Source organism: Podarcis filfolensis (assembly GCF_964270895.1).
Source record: "Podarcis filfolensis genome assembly, chromosome: 9".
Lineage (NCBI taxonomy): Eukaryota > Metazoa > Chordata > Lepidosauria > Squamata > Lacertidae > Podarcis > Podarcis filfolensis.
Window position 1 is genome coordinate 32,157,540 of NC_139610.1, and position 23,863 is coordinate 32,181,402.

Genomic DNA, 23,863 nt, shown 5'->3' on the forward strand with positions numbered 1-23,863 from the left:
GGAAAACTGAAAAGACAGGGAACAGTGTCCAAAGGACAATATACATTACTGATTGCATTAGCTTTTGGAAAGTTAGCAAAACACTCATATTAAGGTTATTTGCAATCTCATTAAGAAGTCTGATTCACCTAGGAAAGAAAAAGTAATTACGGTTCAAAATAAAGAGAAACGTTTTTGTTTAGGTGGAAACAAGCATTGTAGATTAAGAAGATGGGTTCAATGAGCAATGCTAAACACTAACAGTTTTAATGAACAGTCTGACTGAGCTTCAGTCAGAAGACACACAATGGCCAACAACATCCGAAAGTGTTCCAATAAGACTTTCTCACCCATTATTTTCTCTCACCAGCTTTTACATGAATCTGAAAACAAGTGGGAACTGCAGTGAAACATTGCAGCATTAAGTGCTCCTGGTTTCAGCCAGCCACACCCAATTCCACAATACTCCATTCCATTCCCCTCCCCCAGGTTTTCCATCCCTTTCCCAACAGTCAGAATTTTGTGAGCATGCTAATACCTCGTTGGGCTATTTTAGGGGTTTCTCCTATTTAGGGTTGTACATGACTGGCACTGTTTGGGCTCCATAAGGATATTGGGAGAATGAATTTGCTATTAGTGTATAGGAATAATTAGAAGGGTCTTGGAGATATGGAGGTGAAAACCAAGAGGAAATAACATTTGGCACATGTAGCAGGCATCAAACAAAAAAACCAAATTGCAGCACACATCGGAGGTACATTTTATGGCGTAATTGAAATGAATCTCAGGCTGGCTTGTAGGACATTTAGCAGCTGTTTCTGTTTGTTCATCAGTTTCGGTATGATTCCAAAGGTTTATTTCTTATTTCTTCTGGAAGATCAGCGCTCCTTTTTTTTTTTGCTAATTATTTTTATGATTTTCCACGATTTTTAACAAATTGTCACTAAATTAATACAAATTCAGTACAAATTTAAAAGCTGACTTCCAACCCCCAGACGTCCCCTCTATTTTCCTCCGACCATTGCTGTTCCCAATAAAATAACTTTTCCAACTATCATTTCAAAATACATTCATCCCTTCTCCCTACACATCACCTGATCAATACTCCTTCAAAATGGATTTTTAATATCATCTGGACTGTGCTAAAATAGAGCAACAGCCTGAATTTACACACACACTAACACCCCACTAAATGTAACAGACCCAAAGGGGACTTCTGCTAATGCCTGAAAATTTTGATGGTGTTTAATGAGCAAGCTGTAAAACTGAAACACTTGTCTTTTATAGCAAGGAGCCAGCAGCCAATATAAACAAGAATGGGAAGTATTTTCCTGAAACCCAACTTAGAATAAAAACATTCTCCTGTGTAGACCACAGAACTATGCCACAAGTTATTACCCTTTTCTTCACAGGCACAGCAACCCGAACTTGCTGCAGCGACTCTGGATGGAGCTACCACCCTCATGGCAGAAGCAGTGGAAGGTTAAGGGGGCCAGGCAGATTAGTTCTGGATCCTATGTTGGCCAGTGCTGGATGTGAAAGCAGTTCAGGATCCACCAGGCTCTGTTGTCAGGAATACTGCTGGTGGGCTTAACAGTTGTCTGCATGTATGATGGGCATCAGGAGGGGAAGTCCATGCTGGCAGTGTGACATCAGGCTACTTGAGCCAGCAGAAGTGGGAGGAGGGATGTCTCTGCTCGGTCCAACCCCCCTCCCCCCAACAGCCCCACATAAGGTTTTTTGGGGGGGATTGCTGCCTAAAACAAAACAAATACTGCAAAGGAGCCAGGGAAACAAAAGGAGGCTTTCAAGAGAGGAACTGGATCCAAATTCAGGTTCTGTGTTTTAGGTTTGTCATAAACGGCATCCCTTTTCAAATGTTGGGGATGGGGGAAGGTTTGAGGCATTGTGGCAGAACCACTTTTTCTGACCTATGTGTGCTCTCTAAACCACACGTAGGCTCCTGCATGTAGGGTGAGGACAGGGGCGCCAACATGAATGAAATATTGGTGGTGGTGGGCAGATAATCCCCACCCACCCCCCGATTTTAACAACGGAGGTACCTAGTGTTGGTGAAGGTTTATTCACCCACCTCACCCCACTTCTTGATCCCAGCTCTCTTGCCATCCAGCAACCCTTTTACAAGTTCACTTACAGGGGTTGTTGGGAAACCCAAGTCCAAACGTGGAAAAGAAAGGAAGGAAGACCATCAACTTTGTGGGGGTGGTGGTGGTGCCCCCCTTATATGTAATAGGGGAAAAGGGACCTGGGCCCCTAGCAGTTGGCACCTATGGGCGGGGAAGGAACCAGCTACTGCCCACCCCACCTGCCAATGCTACCACCCTGGACCCTGTATTCTGAACCAATTGAGGTTCTAAGCGCCTTCTGAAGGCTGCTCCACGCATAGTTATGCATTGCAGTAACCCAGCCTGGATGTTGCAGATTCATGAACAATTCTGGCAAGCTATTCCCTTTTCCAAGGATGAGCAAATCTAAAACACCGACTGCCAGGTGGGGATCCCATACGGAGGGATGCATCCACAAGCTCTCCAAAGCTATGGACTGGATCCTTAAGGAATTGGGCTGGGCAGACACTTTGGCTCAGGAATAGAAAACCACCACTCTTTCTTCTTAGCATAGTTTGCATACATACCGTACATAAAAGAACACAATTGGAGTTAAGTGGTGCTGTTAGAGCAAGGCTTTGGTTCCCCACTCAGCAGAATGACCAAGAGGGTCCCCCAAAGCAGCAGGGGTCACTTATCCCACTTCAAAGGAATACATACACCCCTGAGACCATTAAAGTCCAGAATCCAATATTACCAAAGTGCACCACTGAGGATGTCTGCAGGAAGAAAAAGACATTGCTCACTTTCGACGCAGGAGCTTTCACCCAAAACTCCGACTGGGCTCTCTGCCCTGAGCTGACCTGCATGCACCAACCTGCTCCTTGTGATTAATGGATGCTTCCTTCATTGGTTTTCCACCAACAAAAGCAGTATTTCACTGCAAGTGTACACCTTGCAGCAATAATAATGATATATCCCCTCTGAGTTAGCTGCTCTCACTGTACGTTCTTGGCAAGGGGGGCGGGAGGAACCTAACACACCCCTCTTAATAATTATTTGCATAGCAATTTCCTAAAGTCTTAAACTGTTGGGATGCAGAATTAGCATTTTTATGCTGTTTGCTGTATTATGCTAATGAAAATATATGCCGACATTTCACTGCCTTTATAATTGGCTTCTGCTAAATGGCAGTGCTGAGGTAGGACTGATAAGGGGAGAGAGGGGGGTGGGCACTTTGGCACATAACACGAGAAAAGTTGTTGCAGCCTTGTGTAAGCTGATCTTCTACAGGAGACACCATTCTCTGCAAATGATATGCTGAGCTCTCGCCTGCCTGTCATGTAAGTAGAATTAGAGCCCAAGCATTGGGGAGAGAAACAGGAGTGGGGCAAAGTCATGTATATCACCTTGACCTCCTTGGAGGAAAGGTGGGATATAAATGTAACTAACAGGTATACTTCACTGAGGACCTGCAATCCAGGATCTCTCAGCCCAGTTCCAAGAGGGAAAAAATCATGCTTGACAATGTTGGTGCAAACACCCTGTGGCTGTTAAGTCATAGCTGTCAAGTGTCCCTTATTTGAAGGGACAGTCCCTTATTCCAGCGCCATGTCCCGCTGCTGTCCCTTATTGATGGATGTCCCTTAAATGTCCCTTAAATGATGTCCCTTAAATTTCAAAGGAAGCAGCTCCTCTCCCTTTTTCCACAAGGCTCACCATCGCCATCTACTGTCACATTGTATATTGCACTTAAAACTCACTTAAAATGTTTTATTTGCAGCTGTGTAGCTGAGTCCCAGGTGTTTTGTATGAATTTTGTTAATGGAACAATGCATTTGTGTTTATGTTTTTCATTGTGTTGTAAGATGCTCAGAGACCTTTGGGTAGCAAGCGTCCTAACCCATCTAATAAATAACAACCAAACAACAGATATTTTTGGTGTCTGGTAAGATTTGCTGAATATTGCTTGTTCTGAAGTAGGGGTGGAGGAGGAAACTGTTTTTTAAAAGGTTTATATGTGAAATGTGGTGGGTCTGACCAGATTTAGCTTTCCCTTCATATCACCTCTTTGAGTGCCCACTTATATATGAGTGGCTCATTTTTTAAAAAAACCCCAAAAGCCTCTCTAATTATATCCAAAAATGTATGACAAAAATACATATTTTATACAGTCAATATGCAAAAATAGTCTCATGCAGTACTATGTTTCTGCAGCATAACTTTGTAAGCATTGATATGTAAGTATTTTTATACATTTATATGCATTGCTATCTGCATCTCTGTGGTCACTTTAGGAAAGCTTTACTGTGTATGTGTATAATATCCATCTAATATACGTATAATAAAGCATATATGATGTGAGAATTGTTTGTATTTTTAGCAAAACTTTAAAAAACAACAACACCTTGCCTCTTGGCAAGATCAAGAATCAACATGGGAACAGGAAAAAACCTGCGTAGGTAAGCTCAACGTTGATATTTTCCTATTCTGAACAGTGAGTTGCTGGCACAGCCTCTTTCTGCCCTTCTTACTGTAGGCCTTCCTGCCTTCTGCCCTACCAATCCCAATGGGCACCAGCCACCACTGTCAGAGCTCCTTATTTCCTACCAGCTTTTCCTGTGAAGAGGATGAAAGAGATGACAAGGGGTGAAGCAGAAAGCAAGTGAAAGAACCATAAAAATAAGGGATGTTGAGATCCCAAGGGCGGCAGGAGCCATTGCTGCTGCTTGGATTGGCAGGCTTTGGGTCATATACGGGTGTACGAGCAGGGCCTCTGCTCTCCAGAGTGCACTGATGAACTGACGCTAGATCTCAAGCACAGGGAACAGTGTCTAAAAAGGCATTTATCACTCATGCATAATTAAGACACATACTGTCATGTCTGGTTATAATTACAGATCAGGCAGCTGTGAATGTGAGGAGCTTAAACAAAGGGAACCAAAAAAAAACTAAACTGCACTAATAAATCCAATCGTTAAAAAAAAGACAAGAGACGGAAGAGATGACGATGGGTTGCCTATATAATGTACAGTGGTACCTCGGGTTACATACGCTTCAGGTTACATATGCTTCAGGTTACAGACTCCGCTAACCCAGAAATATTACCTCAGGTTAAGAACTTTGCTTCAGGATGAGAACAGAAATCGTGCTCCGGCGGCGCGGCAGCAGCAGGAGGCCCCATTAGCTAAAGTGGTGCTTCAGGTTAAGAACAGTTTCAGGTTAAGTACAGACTTCCGGAACGAATTAAGTACTTAACCTGAGGTACCACTGTATCCTGAGAAATGGTGCTTGTGCACTGAAAGGACCATAAGCTGAGCCAGCATGGACCCTGCCATTCCGTCCACACAACAAAATGCACGATAGTGACATGAGGCTCTGTTTTTCCTGGTAACCTGATCTGAATTCTTAGTTGAGCTTTACAGGGCAGAAGAGAGAAGGCAAAAAGGAGAAGAAGTCAGGGAGAATTTCCAGCCAAGAACTGCCTTCCCACCAATGGTGGATGGTGTCAGCATGGTTACAACTCAGTTGTACGGTTTCTTTCCCATATGTTCACATGCACACCATTTTATTTCTCGCCACCATTTCATCATAACTTGAGGGTTCACAGATGGCAGCATGAACTGTGTTTGGAACAACGCCAGAAGATATGGGAAAAAAAATGCCTATGGTATCAGTGCTGCTGCCCTCAGCAGAAACTGGTTTTTCAATTCGTGAATACCTGTAAGCGTGTCAGTATCACAAAAGAGCACGGGAGGGGTGTATTTTCCTCCACCAACATTTATGCTGAATGATCCGCCCCTGTGCTATATTTGATTTGAACTTAATAAACCAGCAGTTAGCTTTGCTGTGAATTGCAATACAGTATACACGTCCGTTTGACGTAGTTTCAAAATATATATGGTTGCTTTCTTTGATGGTGCTCACCTAAGCAGTGCATAAGTGACAATGAAGTGACATCTGATAAGAATATTACACACATATACTGCCTGAAGGAGATAATTAGATCTCTAAAGCACCGCCTTTGTTGCTGTTCTGGGTTCTTAAACGGCAAGGGAACAGGGAGTTCAGTAGAACATTATCTGTCTTGCAGTGTCCAATCAAAGCTTCATATATATCAGGGCACAGTGGATAATAACAACACCAGTCAAATGTAACAGATAAAACCAAGAGACATGGCTACAGTGGTAGCACAAAATTAAGGCTGACTTGCAGCTAAAATGGTTGACTGCAGACAAATGGTAAATTATAATGTTTAGGTTTCTTCTCAAAGTTTCAGACTGGCTAAATTCTGGGACTGAATCCAAGCTTTATCCATCTATTCAAATATGCATCTTTATTAGTATTGTTGAAGAGAAGGCCATGCCTACAACACGCTTTAACATACAGTAAGCCTGCAACTTGTGCACATTTAACTTGTGTACATTCAGATTTATGCGCTTGGCAAAATTATATATATATATGGCAGAAAGAGGGAGGGGTTCCGGGGGAAAAGACTACGGCAATCTCGCCTGTCATTGAACCCAATGTGTTTTGACTGTACACGATTTTGGCTTTAGGCTCTATCCCTGGAACATAACCCCCAAATAAGTTGCAGGCTGACTGTATCTTATTTCATTTAACTTTTTTAGTATTTCATTATCCTTTAGATCTTCATGCATTAGCTGAATGCCAAATTAGGTGAGACAATGGCAAACTATAAGTCAGGCTGTTCCATATGAAGGACCAAGGGAGGGGGGAACAGTTGGTTGTCCATTTTGAAAAACAGAAAATGGGGGACAGCGCTAAGCACTCACTTAACCTCTTCCCATCTGCTTCGAGACACAGCATTTCAGCGTCCTTAGGCTTCTCCATAAACATTGTCACTACCTTGTTACATGCATCTGTGTCTAATATAGCTCCTCCACCACCCCACCCAAGGCTCCCATTAATAAATCCTCTTAGGCCTGCCACAGAATTAAGTTGTTTACTTAATTGCAAATCTTCGCCCTCTCCATCCCTTTTCAAAAGTGTGTTCTGAGCTTCTCTCCAAACAAAAATAGAGAAGTTTGCTAAAAAAAAAATCTCATTTGGTATGGTTAGCATGCATATTAATAGCTCAAGGAGTCTTTTAGTACTTCTGCCTTATCTTTGCACACTGTGGAATTAGCATATCAAACCTATGCTTCTCTTACATATGTAAAAAAGTTGGTCTTCAGCAGCAGCCTCCTGCTGTTGTTACTTTAAAGCTGTACGCAAACATATTTAGCCTGGATGTTTCAATCAGCCTTTAAGCAAGATTATTTCAGGAAGAGACTTTTAGGAAGATTTTACTTAGCTGAAAAAGATGCATTTGGCCACTGCTAAAAGTAGAATGTAGTTTGTAATCTTGCAATTAGTCACTGCAAAATGCACCCCAGGGGTGGTGAAGTGGATGCAGTGTTGGACTGGATTCAGGTCCACTCTCCACAGGCCATTTTGACAGGCAGGCCACTGAAGTCATATACTTTTTTTGTTTATCTACTCTGCAAACACTTTTCCATCCCAAAATGGGAAAGTTGTAATTCCTTTTCAGTTTGTATTCTTCAAAGCCAGTGCTATTTTTTTCTAGAAAAAGAGGTATCAGAACTCACCATGAACACCTCCCTCATTCTCTTAGAATGGCAATGGCACCCATCTGAGAGGTGCCAGAACTGAGTTCCGGCTGAAAAAAAGCCCTGTTCAAAGCATGTTTTTGTCCATAGCTCAACACAGTCCAAACTTACTTTCTAAGTTTGATGGCCTTATTATGTGCAGGTAATGAACATGTATGAAGTCTGATCTGACCCAAAATTGTAAGGATGTGAGCAGTGAGCCAGAAACTCCCCAACTGAAATTGCATGTGCAAAACCCTAAAAACAAGTCATTGTGCTTCAATCTCTAATTTACAATATGGAAATTATGCTGGCCGACCTTGCAAGGCTGTTGTTAGGATAGAGACTTGGAAGATTCAATGTTCGAAGGGGCAGTGGGCAACATGCCCTCTGGTGAGCTGTAGTGATAGCAGCACTCCCAAAGCATCTGTGAGCTGCCATTTTAAATCCCCATAATACCCCAAAGTGCCTGACCTTGTGTCAATCCAGGGCACTGGGGAAATTAGAATGGTGACTGTCAGAACCACCCACCTGATATGAGGGGCCTGGAGCAGATGCCAGTTCTGAAGGGCTCTGCCAGGATCCCAAAGGCTCAGTAGTTGGTACAATAAGTGCAATATAAATGCTAAACATTACTTTTACCTATACAGAAGGCTCTGGTCACTAGACTCTGTTTTCTTCTACTCCACCCCTGAGCAGTCTACAGAAAGAGATGGTTTGCACATAACACTAAACCAAACCATGACTTAGCACAGATGCACGAGGCTTCCCACAGAAGTGATCGCAGCTGCTTTGCTCCTGCTCTGCTCCTGCTCCACTGATGTGAGCAGCTAAGCCATGGTTTGGCTTAGCATGATGGCCCAGGCTTGTGGTTTGTTTCACTCCAGACTAACCTCATGCTGTACCCAAGGGTTGTTCCTGGGTTTACAGCTTGTGGTTTGTCTGGAGTAGACAACCCATGAGCTCAGGTTGTGGTTTGTCTGGAGTAGGCAAACCATGAGCTCAGGTTGGACAGCACCCTTAAGACAAACCTTCTTCTTCTTCGGCGATCACTCGTAGCCAAGTAAGATTGTCTTCCACAAACAAAGTTTTAACAGTGAGTCCATAAGTGACTGTGGAGGCCAGTTCTGGATCTACATGTCCTTCCATGGTGGGGACATAGGTTTCTGGGCGGGAGTTGATCACGGTGAGGGTTTGCCAAGCGTGCCTTCCTCTTATTACGTTTCTCCATTCCGTCCTGAGTTCAAGAGTTTTCAAAGCCCAAGACACCTTTGGTAAAGGCTGTTCTCCAATTGGAGCGCTTGCAGGCCAGTGTTTTACAGTTGTCAGTGTTTATACTACATTTTTAAAGATTTGCCTTGAGAGAGTCTTTCAACCTCTTTTGTTGACCACCAGCATTACACTTTCCATTTTTAAGTTCAGGATAGAGTAGTTGCTTTGGAAGACGATAATCGAGCATCTGCACAACATGACCAGTCCAACAAAGTTGATGTTGAAGAATCATTGCTTTGACACTGGTGATATTTGCTTCTTCCAATACACTGGCATTAGTTCGCCTGTGATTAGTTCCCAAGTGATGTGTAAATTTTTTCGGAGACACCGTTGATTGAATCTTTTGAGGAGTTGGCGATGGCGTTTATAAGTGGTCCATGTTTTTCAAGCATACAGTAAGATTGGTAGTACAATAGCTTTGTAAACAAGCATTTGGATTTCCCTGTGAATGTCCCGGTCCTCAAACACTCTGCACTTCAATCAGGAGAAAGCCACACTTGCAGAGCTCAAGCGATGCTGGATTTCGGCATCAGTGCCAGCCCTTGTGGAAAGATAACTGCTCAGCTAGGAGAAGTGATCGACATTTTCCAATGTTACACCATTGAGTTGGATTTGTGGTGCTGCAGAGGGGTTGGTTTGTGCTTGTTGGTGCAGCACTTTGGTTTTTTGGATGTTGAGCGATAGGCCAAGTTTTTCATAAGCTTCTGCGAAGATATTTAGGATGGTTTGGAGGTCATCCTCTGAGTGTGCACACACTACGTTGTCTTGGCTTAGCTCTCAGTGGTGGTGCAGCAGCAGGACCACAGGTGCAGCACTGTAGCTGCCATCTCTGGGAACTCTTACGAGATGATGCTAAGCCACGGCTCCATTTTATTTCACTTCCACACCCCATTACTTTGCCCCATCAATAGCATCCCCACCCCAAATGCTTTTTTCTGCATGCACTTTCTACTGAGCTCCTCCCTACATTCACACACACACACCTCAGAGTGAGTTCTTATTTCTTCAAGGCAAATGCTACAAAAGGCTGTTGACATCTTGTTCAAAATATATTCATGCAGAAGGACATGGACCCTTAAGTCAACTCATGGTAATGAGATGAATGAAGAGATATGGCTGAAATGAGGGCCCAGTATAACACAGCCCTCTCCAAAGAATCTGTCACTTGAACAAAACAGGTTAGGACTATTTAGTATCTGAGCTTCCAGTATGGTTGCCATGGTTTCTGAACAGAGAGCAATGGACTGCCTTGCAATTATATTCCTTCCAATGACAAATAACAGGGGACTAGGAAATGGGATAATACAATCTTTAGGCCTCCTGTCAGAACTGTGAGATGCAAGAGGCAGCATTCATTTATCTCTGAAACACCCTAACAACAGAGAGTGCAAACTGATGTACTCTAAACAAAATGTCCATTGGTTTAGCTTGTAGGCTCCTCTTGTCTTTCGGCTTTTGTTTTCTCCAAGTATGGAATTGATTCGAAGTTACGTGACACCAGTTCAGTTCACGTGGGTCACTTTGATTCTGCTGAAAACACCCTCAAATCCACTTGGGCAATCTGGAGGAGAGGCATCCCCAACAGCTTCTGTGCAATTCATTCAGTGCACATGCTTGAATTCAGTGTGTGCACGCACCATGTTTGTAAAGGAAAGGCTTCTTTTAGGCCCCTTTGATGCTTGAAGAGAATAAGGAGGTTTGCAACAAAGCCAATCAATGACTGACACATTAAATTTATTCAGTGGTAAACACAGAGCAGGCATCATGGAGGATTAAATCAGACTAGGCAATGACTTGGAGCTAAATGCAAGTGCTACTTTCAGGAAAAAGTTGTAGTAACAACATCTTACAGTGCAAGAAGGCCAGGTGTGAGCATCATCAAGACCTGAACTTTTCGAGGGGTGCAGGAAGACGGTAACAACATCAAGCACAATGCCTACTACATAATAAACAAAGCACAGTGGAACCTTGGTTGTCGAACACTTCGGAACCCGAACAATTCGGAATCCAAACGCTGACAACCTGGAAGTGAATGCTTCCGTTTTCAAACGCGCCTCGGAAGTCAAACAACTTCTGAGGTGTGTTTCTCCACTTTTGAAGAGCAATTTGCCAGCCGGCAACTGCGCCTCAGTTGTCGAATGTTTTGGAAGTCGAACGGTCTTCTGGAACAGATTATGTTTGACAACTGAGGTTCCGCTGTAATTCTATATGACACTTTCAAATGTGAAACAACTGAACTGACCTTGTACACTTTCCAAATGCACCTAGCTTTCTTAATAGAACAGTCACATTCTTTTGCCTTGGCAACTTTCTGTCTTACGAGAGACTCAAAGGATGCTTAAGTGTAGATGCTTAAGTGTAAATCAGCACGCACAAGTCAAGGGCTATAGCTAAGAAGAAAGGTCCATCTTGCTCAGTATTGTTGACACCGATTGGCAGTGGGACTCTGGGAATCTGTCTTGAGATGCCAGGGATTGAACCTGGGACCTAACTATAATTTTCAAATATATTTTATTGTTTGGTTGTGTCTGTGGTGTTTTAGTTGCCTTGTGAGCTGTCTTGGATGCACTGGGCACAGAAAGGCAGAATAGAAATTGTGACATAAATGAATGTCAGAAAGACTGCTGTAAAACACAAAAGGCTGCCTTATACTAGATTATACTATTCATCCATCATACCCAGTATTATTCACTCATATGGCCTAAACAGATGTGTACTTAAATTCCTAGCAGGCATCTATGTGTCTTGGTTTTCCTTATGTAATTCCAGGTGTGGGGGAGCCAAATAATTATGGTATAGGCAGCTGGAAGTGTTTCTTACTGCCCTGCTGAGATCAGAATGGAGATCTCCCCTCCAGGCTAGGTTTTCCTTTAGCAGCTTTGGCAATTCTGCAACTCTTCCTTGGGTCCAGCCATTTCTAGCTATGACTGCACATAGATAAGTTGCCCATATTGCCTACATGCACAACGTATCTGGGCAATGGAAATTATATGGAGGCAATTGTGTAATTTTTCAAAATGTGGCTCGGTAGAGAGGAGTCACATTGTAGTGATTACATTGTAAATGTTGTCATTTTGGTTTTTGGTGTGCTCAAAATGGAGTTTATGTTATAGAGCAATACTTAGAAGGAATATCCCAGGGGCCAAAAGGCTAATCACACACCCAAAACTAGATGTGGCCCAACTTAAAAACAAAACAATAAACAACCACCCCAAAAGCCTTGAGAGGTTGTTAGTTTGAGCAAAGCAACAGAGGCGGATGGGGTGGATAGTTATTAACAGCTGCTGCTGCTACTACAACTACTCCAAAGTTATTACCCAATGTTTCTTCCAAGTAACTTAAGGCAATTACTTTCAAGAAGCTCAAGGCCAGTCTGTCCCCAGCCTTCCCCAGGTTATACTCACAGCCATCCTGTAAGATATGTTAGGCTAAAAGGGAGGCAATGCTCAAGGTCATTCTAAAAGTTCATGGCTGAGTGGGACTTTGAATCTGGGTCACTCCAGGCCCGCTCTGACATGCTAACCCTGGGGCAGCCAAGATGGCGTCCTCAAGGACTACAACTCCCATCAGCCCCTGCCAAGATGGCCAATGATCAGGGATGGTGGGAGCTGTAGTCCAATAACGTCCGGAAGGTACTACTGTACATGAGTCTTTTCATATGGGAAAGCAGCTTGGAAGGGATCATTGTGAACAGAAAAACTCCTGGAGGGTAAAGGGCTAAGCAGCACTCTGCTCCTCTACTCTTCTGTTAAAACTTCCAGCCTCCTGTGGCTACTTTTGGTTGAAGGAGGGGGGGAAGTCACTAGACAAATACACTTGACTACATCTCATTTCATTTGAGTTTTAGAGATATAGTGCATGCCTCGTACCATACAAAAGCAGCGTGTACCATGAAGAAACATTTTGACTGCTTACCTTGAAGGAAATTTCATACTGCTCCCCTCCCCAGATTTCTAAACCTGGATCGTAGCCACCGAGATCCCAAAACCACTTTCTGTTAACAGCGAACAGACCTCCAGCCATAACAGGGGATCTGACGAAGGAATATAACAAACTGTCAATGGCAGGCATCATCATGGCATGCTTGAAAAGCTGAAATGACTGGCAAAATGCGCTTGATGGAGACAGATACTGTGAGTTATCAGCATGGTATGTGACAAGGGTGCCCTTCAGATACTGCTGGACTCCAGTTTCCACCATCCTTGACCACTCTAGCTGGGGCTGATGGGAGCTGGAGTCAATGTTTCTCCAAGCAAAAACACATGGAGTGACAATGTTAGTTGTACGCAGAGTAAACCCACTGAAATAAATGCACAAGTATCTATTCTGGGTATGATTTAGCTGCCTATTACCCATAGTATGCAAAGCCCATTCAGACAAAGCTCTTGCAGCAAAACATAGCTAGAGTGTTTAATGGTCTCACGTCATATTGTCCATGGAATATGAATGGGGTTTCACCTGTACAGTATTGATGTTTCCAAATATGAACACATCGAGTGGCATTTTAGTGAATGGTTTTACCGAGATTTTGACCTTGTATTCCCAACCCTAGCTAAAGTAAGCAAGTTGTATTTTTTGTTAATACAATGCTCTTGAGCCTCAACATAATAAACACAATTATTGTGCCTGTTTTGTATGCAGTTGAGCTTGTAGCCTTCAGTACAACCCCTAGCTCTCATGCTCGATGGAAACTCAGCCTGTAGCTAACCCAAAGTACGTGCGACTGAAACAATCACATATTCCTTCCCAGTTTACAACTGATTGCTAATAATGCCCTCAATCCAGCTAAGGTTCTCACTTGAAACCAAGGGGGAAAGTGGCTTGCCAGCAATTCAAGGCTCATTGCTTCCAGTGGCATTCAGTTATACTGAACTTTAGCTGGATTGGGGTCAGTGTGTTGGTTACCCTTTTTCAATGGCGTCATTCATTCCTTTCCATCTACTTTTCACAATGGCTATGAAACACAATAAATAATGGAATCCCCGCAAAATTGCATCCTGAATTGATTACTCACTTCAATTAGTTTCAACTCAAGACATGTCCATGTTCAGAACACTATTTATTTTACTTTATTCGTTTTACAGATTTATAAACCGCTTCATAGACAGAGGTCGTTGAAGTGGTATACAACATGATAAAATGAGATAAAGTATAAGAATTATAAACTCTAAAAACAATAAAAACCATTCCTACGATGTCCACAACAAATGTAAGGTGGAATTCAGAGTAGATTTTTCTTTCATTGAAATAATTTCTGCTTGCTTAGCAGAACAATCTCCCCTATTCTCCCCTGCATGCTGTTCTGGGTGCTTTCTTGACAGCGGCGTAGCGTGGGTTGTCAGCACCCGGGGCAAGGCAAGTAATTTGCGCCCCCTAACCCGGGGCAAGGCAAGTAATTTGCGCCCCCTAACCCCTAACGTGCCGCCGCTGCCAGCTGCTTCTTGCTGCTGCCTCGGCTGGGGTATTTACGGTAAGGTAGCCACGGCGGCGGTGGCGGGTCCGTGTCAGGTGATCTGAGGCGAGTTGCCGCTGGCGCTGCCGCCCAAACGACGCCGCTTGCCCAGAGGAGGAGGAGGGCAGAGAGGCGAGGCAAATGCAACATGGCCCAGCAGCTGCAGCATCAGCGGTGGCGGCGGGGCTGTGAGGAGGGGCTGCCTGGCATGCCCTCCGCGGCCAGCGCTGAGAGCCGCTGCCTGCCGGACGCCTTCAGCCCAGACGCGCGCACAGCTCGTTGGTTCCGCGAGACATGGGGCTCTGCTACAGCCTGCGCCCGAGGCTCTTCGGCGACTCCGGAGGCGGCAAGCGCCCCCCCCCCAGATGTTGCGCCCGGTGTGGCCAGCCCCCCTGCACCCCCCACGCTACGCCACTGTTTCTTGATCCTTCAGAAGGAATTTTGAGGAGTCATGGAGGGCACACAGTGCATAGCTGTCAACTTTTCCCTTTTCTTGTGAGGAATCCTATTTGTAATAAGGGAATTTTCCTTTAAAAATGGGAAACATTGACACCTATGACACAGTGGGAGGAGTGGGGCAGCCCTATTGCACTATAGTCCTAGCTCTGATTTCCACTAGTGGAGTGGGTGAGTTGGATCTGTCCCAATAAAAGCATTTCTATAGATGTATAACAAGTAAATGGCTGGGCCACAGCTTTTTAAATAAACAGTAGGTGCCTAAACATCAATATGTCAATTTTGGCTGGTACTTGATTTCAGAGGGCTGGAGCTGCAACACTAAAAGCCCAGTTGTAATAAAAAGTAAGCTCATCTCTGCGGCACAGTGGCGTAGCGTGGGGGGTGCAGGGGGGGCCGGCCGCACCGGGTGCAACATCTGGGGGGGCGTGCTCGCCGCCTCCGGAGTCGCCGAAGAGCCTCGGGCGCAGGCTGTAGCAGAGCCCCATGTCTCGTGGAACCGACGAGCTGTGCGCGCGTCCGGGCTGAAGGCATCCGGCAGGCAGCGGCTCTCAGTGCTGGCTGCGGAGGGCATGCCAGGCAGCCCCTCCTCACAGCCCCGCCGCCACCGCTGCTGCTGCAGCTGCTGGGCCATTTTGCATTTGCCTCGCCTCTCTGCCCTCCTCCTCCGGGCAAGCAGCGTCGTTTGGGCAGCAGCGCCAGCGGCAACTCACCTCAGATCACCTGACACAGACCCGCCGCCGCCGCCGTGGCTACCTTACCGTAAATACCCCAGCCCAGGCAGCAGCAAGAAGAAGCTGGCAGCGGCGGCAGGTTAGGGGTTAGGGGGCGCAAATTACTTTCCTTGCCCCGGGTTAGGGGGCGCAAATTACTTGCCTTGCCCCGGGTTAGTGGGCGCAAATTACTTGTCTTGCTGACAACCCACGCTACGCCGCTGCTGCGGCATGCTGTACTCTCAGCAGTGTCCCACCTAAGGAACACAGTTGCTTTATGGGGCAAGGGGCTCTTTTAGGTAACCTGGTCCCCTCTTTAGGGCTTTAAATGCTAACAGCAAACCAAACAAAACAAAAAACTGCATCCAGTAGTCCATTGGCAGTCACTACAGCTCCTTCAGCAGAAGTATTATATGGTGTCAATGGTATACCGCCCCCCTGGTAAACAACTTAGCTATTGCATCCTACACTAGCTGCAGCTTTTGGGTTAAGCCCTAAAGAAACCCTACATAGAGCACATTTCAGTAATGTAGTATTGACATCACCAAAACCACAGTGGCCAAGCTATCTCAGTGGAGGCCCGGCTGAAGCTGCCTTACTAATTGAAGCTGGAAAAATTCACTCAAATAGCAAAGATGGATCAAGCAGCATTCCTAGACTACATACCTGTTCTTTCAAAGAGCCTCTGTCTCAGCTGGAGTTTAAACTCTGCTTATTGGTCCTCATCCAACCAACCACTGCCCCCAGACACTAGTCCAAAGCCTGCACGGTCACACAGTCACTTCTGTTTCAGATCTTATGGAGAAACAGAGCTGTGTGTCATCATAATACTAATGACAATTTGTTCAAAATAAGGCCACTCTACATGGTTTCATAGGTTAAATAGCATCATGGGCAAAATACTGCCCTGTGGCAAGCCGTAACTCAAATGCCAGGTGGCCACAGGGCATCCCCTCAGTGCTACTCTCTGGAACTGCCTAGTATTTATCTGGGACATGTCACAAACCACAGAAAACTGAGCCTTACATAAAGTGTGCGTATGTACACATTTGTGTGACACATGGTGCAGTGGACAGAGCTAGGAGTGGGGAGACCGGGGTTCAAATCCTCGATCAGTCATGAAACTCCCTGAGTGATCCTAGCCCAAGCTCCAGCTCTGATCTGACCTATGTTGCAGGGAGGTCATGGAGATAGAAAGGAAGAACACCTTTGCCGCACTGAACTCATTGGAGAAAAGGTTGAATAAAAAGCAAAATAAACAAATAGCGCACACACATATACTGTGTGGCCATCAAATTTCACAGGTATGTGGAAATAGCTGCCTCTGGTCCTGTAGGGAAATTCCAATTAGTTAAGATTATGGGAAAGGCTTCCATAGTTCAGGTGGACTAGAAACGAGCAAAATGAACATTTTGCCTCTGGAAGTGTACAGGAATTTGCAGCAGGAGGACAAAAAGAAAAGGGGCCCCGTCTTTGTTGTCTGTTGCCCTTGGGTGTCATGAAAGATCAGGCTGGAATGATAATACAATGCCGAAGTACAACAGTCAGTTACATTTAATGTTTGAAAAGGAACAAACATAAAAGCTACTAGTTAACGAGAGAGCCTGGGAGTGATTTTTCATCATCCCGACATCCCCTTAAGATTAAAGTTCCACTGCCAAATACAAGCAAGGCCAGCAATATTCTGGCCAGGCGATCAATCTTTAGTTGCAGGATGCCACCCCCGCTCCCTTACTGCATTACAGGCCTTAAAAAAAAGAAGAAAGATGATCATAACTAAGTAAATCCTACCAATATTTTAAAGAAAATTAACTCAGAAGACAGGTAGAGGGGGCTTAATACCTAATTAGAACAATCCCTACCCCTCACTCCAGAGGACAAGCAACTCTTTCAAAGGACTATCTGCCCTGCCCAGGGGTTTTCTTTTGCTTTGTTTAGGATTATAGATGGCTCATTACAATTTCATGAGCAATTCTTAAAGATGCAGAAAGTCTTTGATAGCCTTTGCTGAAAATGGATCCCTGCAGGTAGATCAATACTCCGATATCTTATCCTCCTTCTCCCATAAGAACGCTCTTTGAAAGTAATTCAAGCACAGATAAAGTAAACACACATACACACACCTGTTAAATTTCTATAATTTCCACATTGGATCCATGTGTGCTTTAGCTTCTGCCTGTGAAAATGTTCAAGTTTCTGATATGCATCTAATCAACACAAGCAAGAAGTTCTGAATCATGTGTCAAACACAAAGTGAGAAAGGCATGATACCTGATGAAACCTCTTACAGTTTATACTTATATACAGTTTATATGTGAGCGTTGTAAGGGCAACTCACGTCCACATTTCAAAGGAACACCGTGGAGATGTGGTACAATACCTTACACAGGAGGTTTCTTGTTCTAAGGAGTAGGGTTATTCTAAAACAAGTCATTTACAAGTCCCTATAGTGTTCTAAAAGCAAAAGAACATCTGATGATCCAGATCAAACCTCATATCTAAGCAGTCAGGAATGATGGGTGCTTGAGAGAATCACCTACCAAACTGACCTGTGCTCTTAGGAATTTGACAATGGCTGTCCAAGGAACCTACATTTCTTTATTGACAGTGATGGACGGGGAGCGGTTCCCTAGGCCAGTGGTGGGGAATCCTTTTCAGTCCAAGATCCACATTCAGTCATGGACAACATGGGCACATGCCAATAGTGGGTGGGATTTGGTGCAAAAGTGGGTGGAGCAGGAGAAGTGAGTCTTACTGTTGTACAGCATTTTTAATTTTTAAAAATCAGACTCTAGTCAGGCGTTTCTGACACCCACCCACATTTCTCAGTCCATGCAACCAACAGACATGATCACAGTTTAAGAGCATATTTCAGGAAGGCATGGAGTGGGGCCATGGAGAGGCATGGCCCGGTGAGGGGTGTGGTCTGGGGGCCAGACAGAGAAGCCTAGAGTCACAGAGCAAAGCTGTGGGGAGGAGCCCCTCTGCCCTGATTTTTCATCACCAGGAGCTTCCCTGTAACTGGAAGTCAGAGGAATGACAGCCTTCTCTTCCAGTTATTTGTCTAATCCTCTTTTGAAGCTATCTACTTTGGTGGCTATGACTGGCTCCTGTGGGAGCGAGTTCCATAGTTTAGCTATGTGCAGTGTTAGGAACTACTTTCTTTTATCTCTCCTGAATCTGGTGTTATGAGAGAGGAAGAAAGGAAGGAAACATTTTCTCTATTTTCTCCATGCCGTGACAGACCCTATTTTCCAGGGACGTCCCTGATTTAGAGAAGCTGTCCTGGTTTCTGATTTGATCCCAGAGTGTCCCGCTTTTCCTTAGGAGGTCCCTATTTTCATTGGAGCAATGTTAAAAGGTATGGAGTTACCTGACCCCCAAGCTGTTTGAAGGCAATCCTGTATAGGGACGGTTTTAAAAAAATGTTTTAATGTTTTATAATATTTTTATATATGTTGGAAGCTACTCAGAGTGACTGGGGCAACCCAGTAAGATTCATATTTATAAATAGTAAAATTATCATTATGGAATGGGACGTTCCTATTTTCATAGGAGAAATGTTGGAGGGTATGCCGTGCATACTTTTCTAAACTATTAAGCCACCTCTTACTCGCCTTTTCTTGAAACTAAAAAGTCCCATATGCTGCAAATTTTCTTCATAGTCTCTCTTTGATCATTTTTGGTTGCTCTTTTCTGAATATCAGCTGGAGCGCTCAAGTTACCTGGCAATGGACATATTAGCAGCTTTCCTGCTTTGATCTTGTAACAAAGTTAACTGCAACTAGAAGGATGCAAAAGGGTTAATCCCAATCCCAAAGACTACTTCTTACTCAAATAAAGTAAAGCTTGATCAACCCACTCTTTTTTAACAGAGGAATTGCACAGTACAGCACACACTCTCACACAGAGCCAGCCTGCCTTTTCTCCAGACACTCTCGAACCTGCACACGGTGACACTGATTCAAGCCGACAAGGGCCTCACACTTTGCTAAGTGGATGAGACACACAGTTAATGATCTGGCCTGTGATCTGCCACGGAGCAGAGAAACTGGGTGAATATTGTCCCTTTGATCAGTAATACAGTCAGGGACTGCAAAGGCACTCCCTTCCCACTTATTTGCCCCAGTCCACGCCGGTGGCACATGGGAATAAAAGATAAATGTTCATATTTCATTTACTCCGAAGTCTCTGGAGATTAATACGGCCGTCAGAAGCAATTATTTGGTGGCAAGGATGAAGACCAAAGCTCACGCCGCGCCATGTCTCAGCTACACAAAAGCATTGCCAGCCGGTTATCGCCGGGTAGCAAAGTCCCAGAAAATGCTGTAATTAGGTTGTGGGAAAGGCAGCCGCCCGGGTGAAATGAGAAGGCAACTAGGTGGCCCAAAGTAATTTGGCTTCCTGACATGTGCTCTTACCTCCATCCTTCCTATTTTATTAGCGCTCTATAATATACCGTTACGCTCTTATGGAAGGTAATGGGGAGGCAGGCACTTAACTGTAATGAAATTAGATTCCTCCTCCTTTGCACCAGAGGCACAATGACATTTTCTTGTAAAAGCCGTGAAAGCAGTTTTTAAAAATGGAAGTGACAGAAAAAACACTGGCACCCACTTCCTGGCAGAGGATGAAGGAGCTGAAAGCTGATGAGGTTGAGCACTTTATTGTCTCGCGTTAGCTCCCGCTCTTCATCCAAAGTCGCAACAAAGATGGGCAGGCAGTGCTCTTGACACCCAAGGAAATGAACCTGCCTCTTTTATCACCCCACAAAGAGAGATTGTTTCCACATTCCCACTAAATAAAAAATAATAAAAAAGGGGGGGGGGCTTGGTTTAGTAATAAAAACTAAATGAAAGTCGTCTCTCTACATTTACACAGGCTCATTTGGCGGGATGTGGAATGAGATGGAAATGAGCCTTTCTAAGAGCATGCGTTATGAGAGAGAGCAAGGAAGGGTGGCACAGGATCAACACTATGATGCCTAGCATGTGAATCCCTCTGAATAATAAAATCCGGGGTTTGGTGATACTGCTGTAGTACTATTTCCATTTGAACTAGAGTTTCTGTGATTTGTACAGAAAAGCCTGACCCAAAATTTGTTGCACAGCAGCAGTAGAGAAACCAGTCAGGTACTGGACTACCAGCACTGGCCGTTTCTTGGTTGGTCCTGGGAGGTGGCTCTGCTCCCAGATGGCAAGGCAGAAGCACCTATCATTAGGCTTTGCACCTACAAGGGGCATTGCACAAACAGATCCCTCCAAGGGAAGGGTAAGTAGGTATATGAAATGTAAGGCACAGCAATACCTAGTAGGGACAGATCTATCTGTCCATTCCAGTTTCTGTTTATTTCAAGTTCATCCCATTCCCACATCAGTTTGCAAACTTCAAAAAGAAATCCTCATGAAAATTCACTGCATTAAAGGAAAATGTTATGAAAATGATATATAGATGGTATATTAAACCAGTAAAACTTGCAAAAATGTACAAAACATGTAAGAAGTGTTGGAAATGTAAAGAAAAAGATGGTACATTTTATCATATGTGGTGGGAATGTAAGAAAGTGAAAAGCTTCTGGGACCTGATATATAATGAACTGAAAAAAATGTTGAAATATACATTTGTTAAGAAATCAGAGGCTTTTCTCTTAGGAATTGTCGGTAATGAAATAAATAGAAAGGACCATAAACTTTTCCAATATGCAGTAACAGCGGCAAGAATATTACTGGCCCAGAAATGGAAACAAGAACAAATACCAACGTTGGAGGAGTGGAGAATGAAGCTGATGGACTATGCAGAACTTGATAAACTGACTGGGAAGATCAGATATCTACGAGATCAAAAGTTCATCAAGGACTGGGGAAAATTACTTAAATACTGGGAATGTATAAGTGATAATGGAATAACGCTAGTGGCATTTAGAGAAGCTCTGTAATAGCATAAGAAATATTGTAAAAAGGCAAAATAGAAGTGGGGGGTAGGTATAAAGGCAATAGCAAAATTTGGAAATGTGTAATTAAAGGTTAGAATTTGGATGATTGGCAGAGAGGCCAAAGGAAGTCAAAAACGGAAAATTTAATAGAAATTGTAATGTGGTATGAATGTATGGAAAATTAATAAAATATAATTTATAATGAGAAAAAAAAGAAAATTCATGCATATTTGTGTCTGCATTTCTTCCATTAGCTATTCACTTTTACAAGCAATTTTGCTTTCCACATTACTTGCACTACTCTACGGATTTTTCTGCACACTTTCTTCTGATATCTAGCTATCTATATCTATACAGGGTTTTTTTAAAATTTACTGTAGAACTGCATTGCAAAATTCAGGCAAGTGTGAATTTTGCAGAATAGCTTTGTGGATTTTTTCTTTGTGGATTGATTCAGGAGATATGAATTGGGCAGATTTGCATTGTGAATGGAACAACGCCCACCCAATCCCATTCTCTCCCTGGCTTAATTGTATCTGGTAAACCTCAGATCAAGTTGTGGTCCTTTACTAATGCTGGCATCACAAAATGAAGACACAGCAGTGACATCAACAGCTTGATACCTGATGTATCTCAGTATCCTTGAATTCTAGGTAAAGGGAAATGCAACGTTTTCCAAAATGTGTTTATGTGTGAGGTGTGGACAAACGTACCCTTCTTAAGTGAACAATTTTTCTGTTTCCTAGCAACAAGAGCTGATGTCTGAAACCATTCTCTGGTGTAAATATTTGTGGTGGCTTCAAGACAACTGAATCTTTAAAATTACGAATAAAGTTGAGAGGAAAGCCCAGATCAGATGTCCTATCTAGGGTGAATGGAGAAACATGATGGGACTGAGATTCATGTCCAGCTGAAAGTCTGCATAGACCTTACACATGTACAACTGCATGTGGAAAAGACATTCTCCCTATGGCCAGGAACTGTTTTTCTAGAGTTCACAGTGAGATGTATGCATGTAAGTATCATTAGGCAGACATTCAACTGAATGCACACAGGCTGGGATGGAGCCTGCATTGACTCATCATGCCTACCAATGGAATAGGACCAAGAAATGTTTAGGCACTTAAGGGCAAGTTTGAAGGGTGCCGATGTGACAGCAGTTCTTCTCAAGTTTATGATCATTTCCTCTAGTCCACATTTCATTTTCTGATAAGAATATAAGATGCTGCCATGCCAAAGGAAGTATCTTAAGGCTGCATATTTGATTCCCACATTTGTGTTTTCTCAGCAATAATGGAATCAGATCAGCCTTTGAAGACAACAACTCACATGGAATAACCCAGTTTGGCTCTTCAGTATTGTAATGGCTTTAGGGGTTGCTTGTGCGTAAGTTACCGCCGCTCTGGGCTAGGTTGCCTGGTTAAACCGTTTCTCGCTGGACAGCCATCCACTCCGTGGCTGTTCAGTCGCTGGCAGAATCCATCAGTGGGCGTTTCTTGAACCTCTTCCAGCAAAGAAGTTCTTTGACACCAAGTCACCGCCTACTTTCCCTGCGCGGAAGTCTTCTGCGCAGGGTGGGTGTGGGCAGCGGAGGACCTGTGCTCTCCTCGCTGGTCTCCTGCGAAGAGTCCTGGAGCCTCCTCTCTGCTTCCCCCATCAGCCCCCCTCTATCCATGGTGTTGCGCTGATTTTCTTCCCCAGCCGGAGACCTGCCTCTCTCCCTGCTTGGCCCCTCTCCAGCATGGCTGTGGAGCCTCGCCTCCTCCGCTAGTTCTGATGGCAGTTCCCTGACAAGTATGTACTTATTGGACTTATGCATAAACTTCATAAGTTCATGGTCGAATATTGTTGATTTAATTGAGTGTTCAAAGGATTATCTCACATTGGTCATGATATGCAGGAATAGATATTCTAAAATTATTTATATGCTGTCTTTCAACCCTAAAAAAAGGCACCCAGGCATCTCACATAAAAGCAATAGAAACACATTAAAACCCTGGAGCGTTAAAATTGAGATGTGGAAAATATGGAAACAACGAGGAGAAGCAGGACTAAGATGTGGAGATTTGCTTTAGAGATCCAGACTGTGGGGAGCTCCAAAAAATTAATAAATATAATTTGGATTATAATTTGGTCTTTTTTATTTTAGTTTTTTTATTTTAATTGAAGTATTATGATTGGATATATTAATTGGATGTTTTTTATTGGAAAATCAATAAAAATGATTTTTTTTTAAAAAAAGAAATACATTAAAACCTAACGTACCTTCTAGATGTTGGACTTCAGCTCCCATCATCACTGGTTGGGCTTATTGGAGCTGAAATCCAACAACATCTGGAAGTTTCAGGTTTGAGGAGGATCATTCCCCATCCCAAGCTAAA

The 23,863-nt window shown here is 43.8% G+C and overlaps 1 protein-coding gene and 2 long non-coding RNA genes across 6 annotated transcripts in view; 2 read left to right on the forward strand and 1 right to left on the reverse strand.

Annotated features, from left to right (window-relative positions):
* Window positions 1–23,863, forward strand: part of LOC310770526 — a 170,515-nt gene that overhangs the window by 87,357 nt on the left and 59,295 nt on the right. The window lies entirely within an intron of this gene.
* The window catches only part of GALNTL6 (polypeptide N-acetylgalactosaminyltransferase like 6), a 440,162-nt gene that overhangs the window by 43,411 nt on the left and 372,888 nt on the right, over window positions 1–23,863 (reverse strand). For all 4 annotated transcript variants that reach the window (XM_083631200.1, XM_083631203.1, XM_083631202.1 and 1 more), the window contains exon 8: window positions 12,845–12,962. In XM_083631200.1, coding sequence (XP_083487326.1) covers window positions 12,845–12,962 — 118 coding nt within the window. The remainder of the gene's footprint in view (window positions 1–12,844; window positions 12,963–23,863) is intronic.
* On the forward strand, window positions 3,798–22,835 carry LOC310770534. Its single transcript, XR_014552243.1, has 3 exons — window positions 3,798–3,993; window positions 4,429–4,507; window positions 22,229–22,835. It is a non-coding gene; the product is annotated as an uncharacterized lncRNA (long non-coding RNA).